Raw genomic sequence first — 7,996 nt, 5'->3', positions numbered from 1 at the left:
CCAGGCTGATGTCAGCCCCCAGGGTGGCTCATGTCTGAGGACCCAGCCACAGGAGCATGGCCAATGGGCAATAGCATGTGTAATTACCTTCAGAGCTCAGTTTATTTGGTTAAAATCAAACCATCACAGCAAGGGGAGAACTATTATTGAGGGGGTGGCCCTGCAGCTTGGGCTGGATTGAACCAGAGCAGGGCAGGGTCAGGCAGGCGGTTGGTAGCCCACGTGGTAGCGCCAGGGCTGAGCCCAAGGGAGCCATATCTCAGTTGGGCCAAAAGATCAGGCTGGACTCCAGTGCCAATGTGCGCAGTGCCAGGCCAAGGCTGACGCTCCTTCATGGTGGCAGTGGGGAGCGGGCATCACTTTCCCGGGTACTCAAAGACGGCAGCGGCCCCCATGCCAGTTCCAATGCACATGGACACCACGCCGTAGGCCCTGTGTCAGGACATTGCAGGTGCGCTCGGGTCAGAGAGCGGAGCAGGAGTCCTGGCTCCCTGACAGCTCGGGGCAGAGGCAGGATCAAAACAAGCCCAGCCAACACCAGGTGACCGGGATCATAGCCACCCACACTGCCCTGGCATTCTGAAGTCAAGGCTGCCCTGGGCCTGGCCCTACCCCACCCCGTCTTGGCTCAGCACACATACGGGAGGAGGGAAGGAGGCATGGGGCCCGTGATTGCTCCAGTGCAGGTTCATTGCACTCTCCACCCATCAGTGTGGGCAAGTGGTTAATGCCCTCTATGCCACAGGTGAAGGGAAGGCCCAAGCACCATGTGCATGGTCTCTCCTTCAGTCCTGACTTCTCTGGCCACTGCTCCCAGCTCTCCACCCCACCTACCTCTTGGCCTTGGATTTCTATTCATTGACCACCTGGAATGGACAGGAGGGGGGGAAAAAGGAGAGGGGAGGAAGGGGGGGGGGGGACAGGCAGACAGCCACAAGCAGAGGTCCAGCTCCTCACCTCTTCCCCCTGCGGCGCAACTCATTGAGCAGCGTGACCACCTGGCGGGCCCCGGTGCAGCCCAGGGGGTGCCCCAGTGCCACGGCGCCTCCGAGGGGGTTCACCTTCTCCAGGGGGATCCCCAGCTTCTCCACGCAGTAGACAGCCTGTGGGGGAAGGGGCAGGAGGGTTAGAGGGGTTCTCTGGGTAAAGGGGTCAGCATATCCCATTGGAGTGGGAGGGGGCCTGTGGGTTTGGGGGAGGGTGAGAAAGGCAGTCCTACCTGGCTGGCAAAAGCCTCATTGATCTCGAAGATGTCAACATCCTTAACCGTCAGCCCTGGGAAGTGGAGCGACAACAGTCACTGCTGGGGAAACATGACCTCACTCCCCGTGGCCCCTCCTGCTCAGACTGCAGGTAGCTCTTTTCCCTCCCCCGGATTCTCTCCCTTCCCAGAGACGGTGGTAAGGTCTTTCCATGCAGGAGGTGAGTTCTCCAAAGTTAGAGTGCAGTTGATAGTCGAGCTTCTCCCAGTCCCTCCCTGGCCCAGCTGCTCCTTGGTCTCTATGCCCAATCTGGACTCTCGGTGTTGCCCAAGAACCAGCCAATGCAGGTTCTGGCCACCTCCCAACGAGGCTGGGCCCTAGGGGAGGTGGAGCTAGGCCGGGAAAGGGCCAAGATGCTGAGAGCAACATCGGATCTCTAGGCCCCTGGGGGTCAACTGGCAGTTCCCAAGACCCTGCCCCACCATGCCCCTGGACTTTGGGATCTGGACTGACTTGGTGCCAGCTCAGTTTGTACATACCCAACTTTGCCAGGGCAGCCGGGATGGCATATGCGGGTCCAATGCCCATGACATCAGGAGGTACGCCTACCACGGCATAAGACCTCAGCACCCCAAGCACTGGCAGGCCCAGCTCCCGGGCCCGAGCCCGCCGGGCTAGCAGGACAGCGGCCGCCCCATCGCTGACCTGGCTGGAGTTACCTGGGGATGGATGGGGTGCACCATCAGCACGACGGGTACGGCTCGGGGTGGCCATCACCGACATCCAGACGGTCTGGGGCCAGGACTCCCCACCCGCTGCTCTTGGGACCCCATAGCCATCGGGTGCCCATCCGCGTACCGAGGGCCACTGACCCGCCGTGGTGGAGCCCCCTTCCTTGAATGCAGGCTTGAGCTTGGCCAGGCCCTCCAGAGTGGTGGCGGCCCGGATGCCCTCGTCCTGCTCCACCGTGAGCTTCTGTGCTTGCCCCCGCTCGTCCAGGACCGTGGTGGTCATTGGCACAATCTCCTCTTTGAAGAGACCCTGCCTCTGAGCTCGGGCCGCCCTGCCAATCAATCCACAGCAATATTAATTGAGGGCTGACCATACACGGAACTCAGAATTAGGTGCTTGGGGGAGCTCGATATAATGGAGTTAAGGAGGCATGATTTCTGCCCAAGAGGAGCTTATAGTGTAGAGGGGAAACTGATATTAAAATAAATGACGGCTAGGGGAGATGGCAGAGTATACAGAAATAAGTGCTACAAGAATGGAGATGGGGTGACTATCAAGTGAAGAAGGGGTACAGATTCAAGTGCACAGGTAACAGAGGAGATGGCTGGGAGGGGGAAATGAGAGCTGAGTCAAGGAACTTTTCTCAGAAGAGATGTGACTTTAGGAGGGCTCTGATGACGGGGACAGTGTTGGTCTGTTGGATGTGAAGGGAGAGGGAGTTCTAGGCCAGAGGGAGGACATGGACAAGGGGTTGGTGAGATAGATGAGATCGAGGTTCAGTTAGTTGGTTGGTATTAGAAGAGTGAAGTGGGCAGGATAGGTTGCAGTAGATCAGTGAGGTAAGATAGGTGGGTGCGAGTTGATTGATTTTAAAACTGATGGTCAGGAATTTCTACTTGATGTGAAAGGGGATGGGCAGCCATTGGAGGTTTTTGAGGAGTGGGAAGATACTGACAATTTATTCTAGAAAAGTGATTTGGGTAGCAGAGTGAAGTATGGACTGGACAGAAAAAAAGAGGTGGGAGGTCAGCGAGGAGGCTGATGTAGTAGTCAAGGCAGGAGATGATATGTGCTTGCATCATTGTGGAAGTAGTTTGGATGGAGAGGTAGGGGGGATTCTACAGATGATGTGAAGGAAGAAGAAACAGGATTTGGTGAAAGACTGAATATGCAGGTTGTGGGAGAGATGAGTCAAGGATAATGCCAAGGTTCAGAGTATGTGAAACTGGGACGGTGGTAGTGTTGTCTGTTGTGGTATTGGTGGGAAAGTCTGGAGAGGACAGGGCTTGGTTGGGAAGATGAGAAGTTGTTCTCTTTTGGACACAACAGCACAAGGAACTAGCAGGGTCATATATGCCCGCCAGTGGGTGCTGGTTGATGGGATGAGAGGATGGGAGATTTTGTTGGATCCTCTGTTCCCCCTGGGTCAGAACAGATGGGTAGACTCCAGAGGAAGGAGCCTGAAATCTCCCCTGGCCTGGAAACTGGTGGGCCTGGCTGGGGCACCCGCAAGCCCACGGCGGGTAAAGGAGGAGAAAGAGGGGAGGGACGGGATGCTATTCGAATGGGTTGGGGGGCAGACGGAACGGCAGGTGAGTAGACTCACTTCTGCTGAGAAGCCAAAGCGAAAGCATCTTGCTTCTGCCGGGAAATGCCGAACCTCTCAGCGACGTTCTCCGATGTGATCCTGCAGCCCGGGCAGCGGTCAGAACGCCACCTGTGGCCACAGCGCTGGCCGGGGGGGCAGGGAGAGGAGGGGCGGGGACCGGTGGGGAGCAAGCTTTCCCCCAAGGGTTGGGGATTTACATGAATGCTGTCCAGGCTGAGGCGTGCCATGGTCAGGGCCTACCCAAAGCGGCTGTGTATGCACATGCGCACGTGCACACATACAAACACATGTACACTGGCATGCACACCAGCACTCGGGCCCCCACATGCTTGCCCTCCCCACTTATCAGTGGGTCTGCCCATTTGTTTTCCTTGGACAAAGTCTAAACAGTCCGGCCCCTTTCACACCCACAGCTCACTGAGGGCGGGGGCGGCCAGGGTCCCCGCTCACAGCATCTGACTGCCAGGAGGCAGCAGCTCCAGGCAGGCTGACAGAGTCCCAAGATGCAGCTGGGTCCTGGACGCCAATTGTAGAAGGTTGGGGGGTACAGGCAGGAGCACGGGTGGGGGTGGAGGATGGCTCCTAGAGGAGCCGGGCACTTACCCCATGGGGATGAGGCAGTCCCGGGCTTTTTCATTCTCCAGCAAACGGGAGGTCACATTTCCCGGATTGCTCCTCTCAGCAAGAGACATGGACTCCACGCTGAAGGGGAGGGCACAAGGCCAGCCTGCACTCACCCTGCCACCCGGGGGATACAGAAGGCCCCTTTCCCCATGCCCTAGGCACCCACCCCATGAGATCCTTGGATAGCTTCCTCAGAGGACAGAGGGCTGGGGAGCGGCACCAGGGAGACCGCTCAGGGTCATAGGGCTTCCAGTCGGCCCCTGCAGTGAGTGTCAGTGGGGTCAGTGAGGGTAAGGGGGCCAACTCCACAATGAAAAATTGCACAAGAATTGTAAAGGGAACAGTGCCTCCTCTTCTCCTTTTCCTTCCTCTCATCCTCTCTCCTTCCTGTTGTCCTCACCTCCCTCCCCCGGGGCGATGGTGGGGGCAGGCAGGGAAGGACTTTTCAGGGACGCCCCACTATGTAGGGCTGGGTAGAGAAGGGGGAAGGGAAGGCGGGGGGGGGGGATGGCTTGCCAAGCAAATGGCTGAATCTTGGTGTGCAGGGTACCATATGCCACAGTGGCCAGACAGCTGGGTTGGGGTGGTGCAAACAGGTGGGCGGGAAGAGCCAGGACAGGTTTTGGCGGTTCTTACCCACAGGCCAGGCCGATGTCGTAAGAGCCATTTCTGATGCCACCTGCAACAGGAGCAACTGATTCTCCCTGCACCCGCAGAGGGCAGGGACCAGCTTGCCACACTGGTCTCTACACCCAGCGATCCCTCCAAGAGACCAGTGTGGCTCCCTGCCCCCCTCCCCATGTACTCTGCTCTGAGGGTCCTAATTACCCTCCCCAGTGCCACCCATAGATAGACACTCTACCCCATAATTTGCCCCTCAGCTCCAAGGGAAAGGAAGAATGGCCAGGTTGGGCAATACCCTAGGACTACCCCACCTGCCCTTCCTACCCACTATCCCATACCCCCCTTCCCAGGGTGCCGCCCTCCCCCGACCCTTGTGCTACCAATACCCTTTTGAGCTGTCCCCCACATCCATACCGGCAATGTTGAGGACAGCCTGCAGCCCAGAGGAGCACTGCCTGTTGACGCTGCCTGAAGGCACAGTTTCTGGAATCCCGCTGCAGTGGAGGGTAGGAGGGTGAGGGTTAAGCTGGGCACAGTGCTCCCCTCCAGCCCAGGGTGGTCAAAGGTAAAACTACTGGTGGTAGCGGGCAGGGGGCTGCAAAGAGGGACTCCTCTCCCCTGCAGTGTGCCAACCCCCTTCCCTCCAAATGCCACCGTGTCTCTCACTCTCACACCCCCCCACACACCCCCCACCTCAAATTCCAGCTCTGCCCTGAAATCACTCAGCCTATATGCCACAGCTGAGTGTGCCCACCTGCCCCAACTCGAAGCAGGCACCAGGGTAGGTGGGGAGATTTCCCACACTGGGGGCTGTGAACCAGGACCTCTGCCCTGCTCTGAACCATCTGGGGAGTTTTCCCTCATTCCTTACTCCCAGGGCTCCTCAGCAGCTAACTCTTCCCCATCTGGCTGGTTTAGAAAGAGGGGTGCTCATATCATATTCCTCCCAGCTAACTCCACCACGCCACACACACACACACACCGACACCCCCTCCCCCTAGATGAAGCCTGAGATGAAGGGAGCGGGGAAGGGGATGTTTCAGAGTTGACTCTTGGGGCAACTGTGGGCCCCCAAGTCCTTCCTTCTGGCTCACAACCCCATGGGCTCCCCTGCCCATTAGGGGAAAGGGCCCAGTCAGGGTCAGAGCAGGCTTGCGCAAGCTCAGGAGAGCTGGGACACAGAGGCTGGGCAAAGGTCAACCATGGACTCCACAGGCACCTCGTGACAGTTCTGCCCAGGAGGCTGCTGGGTAAAGGGAGAATGAGGGAACAGGGACCCAAGGCACTGGGGATTGGGTGGGAAAGGAGACTTCTTCAAAAGGCCCCAACCATGTTTGTACCTCAGGGTCCACTGGTGTGAAGCTCAGTGCCCTGGGAGTCGGGAAGAAAGACCTCTTCTGCCTCTCCCTGGCCCTGACCTGCCCCCCACCCCTTCCATCCCTGTACCCTCCTTGCCCCACCCCCTCCAACAGACAAAGACCCACTGTGGTGGGAGGGGGAGGCTACGGTGCTCACAGTGAGGAGGGGCCACTTTCAGTGGAAATCATTTTTCCCTTACCACCTGGTTTCTATTTTTCCTCACTGACCCATTTCTTGACAGCAAGCCCACATTCATCAGCCAGTGACCGGTGGCCCCTCTGACCTTCCCGTCCCGCCCGGTGTTGGGGCTGTGGTTACCTGAGGAACTGGGCAATGCGTGCTACCACTGCTCCTGCACCAGGCTGCAGTACGTTCCCTGTGGGCGCAGGGGTCATGGTCAGACAGGCCGCCAGCAGGTAGGGCCTTGGTTTATCCTGGTGTGCGACCATCCCAACACCTCCAACCCTGACCTCTCCCGGGCCTCTTCCAGCTCCTCCTGCCCCGTGAGGACCCAGAGTTCCTTCCTTGCTTCCCCAAGGGGTGGGAGCCCAAACCTACTCACCCACACAGATATCTCCCAACTTGTCTGGACTCAGCTGCAAGTCCTGGAGGACGGCCGTCATGACCACCGCCAGGAGCTCATCCGGGGAGGTGTCCTGGTGCACAGAAGGACACAGGTGTTGAGGTGAGAACCCGAATACTGCCAGGGGGCTTGGGAGATGGATGGCAGTGGGGAACAGGAATGGATGAAGGTAAGTTGGCAGGACCCATCCCCCGGGGCAGGACTGGCCAGGGCCAGGGTCAATAGGGCACCTGGTTCGGCTCAGGGCTGCGGGGGGGATCTGAACTGTTAGGCCCTGGGCAGGGGGAGGGGGGAATTCTGCCCGGTCCGGTACGGCTCGGGGCTGGGAGGGGGAGGATTTGTCCAGTTTGGTCTGGGGCTCAGGGGAGGATCTGTCCCGATCGGTCCGGTCCGGTCCGGTCCAGGGCTGTGGGGAGGATCTTCCCGGTCCGGCCTGGGGATGGTGGGAGGATCTGTCCGGTCCGGTCCGGCCCGATCCAGGCCTGGGGGAAGGATTTGTCCGGTCCGATCCAGGCCTGGGGGGAGGATTTGTCCGATCCGATCCAGGCCTGGGGGGAGGATTTGTCCGATCCGATCCAGGCCTGGGGGGAGGATTTGTTCGATCCGATCCAGGCCTGGGGGGAGGATTTGTCCGATCCGATCCAGGCCTGGGGGGAGGATCTGTCCGATCCGGCCCGAAGCTCGGGGGAAGATCTGCCCGGTCCGGCCCGGGGTTGGGGAGAGGATCTGTCCGGTCCGGTCCGCTCCGGGGCTAGGGGGAAGATCTGTCCGGTCCGGTCCGCTCCGGGGTTAGGGGGAGGATCTGTCCGGTCCGGTCCCGGGGGGAAGATCTATCCGGTCCGGCCCGAAGCTCGGGGGAAGATCTGCCCGGTCCGGGGCTGGGGAGAGGATCTGTCCGGCCCGGTCCGGTCCGGTCCAGGCCCTGGGGGAGGATCTGTCCGGTCCGGTCGGGTCCGGGGCGGGGCGGGGGTGGGAGAAGGATCCCCCTCCCGGCCGTACCTTGAAGCCGCCCCGGCCCGCCTTGCCGATGGCCGTCCGCCGGCCGTGCACCACCACGACGTCGTCGTCACGGTCGGGGCTCCGGCGGGCGCTGGCCGAGCAGGGCGCGGCCCGCGGCCCCGCTTCGGCCCCGCTGGTCAGGTGGCCCAGGACCACCTGGAGGCGGCGGTGCATCGTGCGGGCGGCGACGACGGCCCCGGCCCGGGCAGCGGCCTCCTCACTTCAGCCCCTGCGGCCGACGGGCCCTCCGCCCCAAAGGCCGCC

At 60.3% G+C, this 7,996-nt stretch overlaps 1 protein-coding gene across 1 annotated transcript; it reads right to left on the bottom strand.

Moving 5' to 3' along the window:
• Positions 1-78: 78 nt before the first annotated feature.
• Positions 79-7,996, bottom strand: ACAA1 (acetyl-CoA acyltransferase 1). Its single transcript, XM_029077639.1, has 12 exons — positions 7,733-7,996; positions 6,713-6,806; positions 6,469-6,526; positions 5,206-5,285; positions 4,804-4,846; positions 4,147-4,245; positions 3,541-3,621; positions 2,075-2,265; positions 1,742-1,921; positions 1,220-1,275; positions 958-1,103; positions 79-432 (listed from the first exon to the last, which is right to left on the bottom strand). The coding sequence occupies exons 1-12, from the start codon at positions 7,904-7,906 to the stop codon at positions 357-359; spliced, it is 1,278 nt and encodes a 425-aa protein (XP_028933472.1). The 5' UTR covers positions 7,907-7,996; the 3' UTR covers positions 79-356.

The sequence above is a fragment of the Ornithorhynchus anatinus genome, chromosome 13, assembly GCF_004115215.2.
Source record: "Ornithorhynchus anatinus isolate Pmale09 chromosome 13, mOrnAna1.pri.v4, whole genome shotgun sequence".
In the NCBI taxonomy this organism is placed as follows: domain Eukaryota; kingdom Metazoa; phylum Chordata; class Mammalia; order Monotremata; family Ornithorhynchidae; genus Ornithorhynchus; species Ornithorhynchus anatinus.
Note: the sequence above shows the minus strand (reverse complement) of the source record. Positions and strands in the feature narration are given on the sequence as shown.

Coding starts and splice junctions, on each gene's coding strand:
- ACAA1 (XM_029077639.1), bottom strand. CDS start 7,906: ATGCACCGCCGCCTCCAGGTGGTCCTGGGCCACCTGACCAGCGGGGCC. Junction 6,527..6,712: donor GTTGGGAGATATCTGTGTGG/GTGAGTAGGTTT, acceptor CTGCGCCCACAG/GGAACGTACTGCAGCCTGGT. Junction 1,922..2,074: donor AGGGGGCTCCACCACGGCGG/GTCAGTGGCCCT, acceptor ATCCATCCCCAG/GTAACTCCAGCCAGGTCAGC.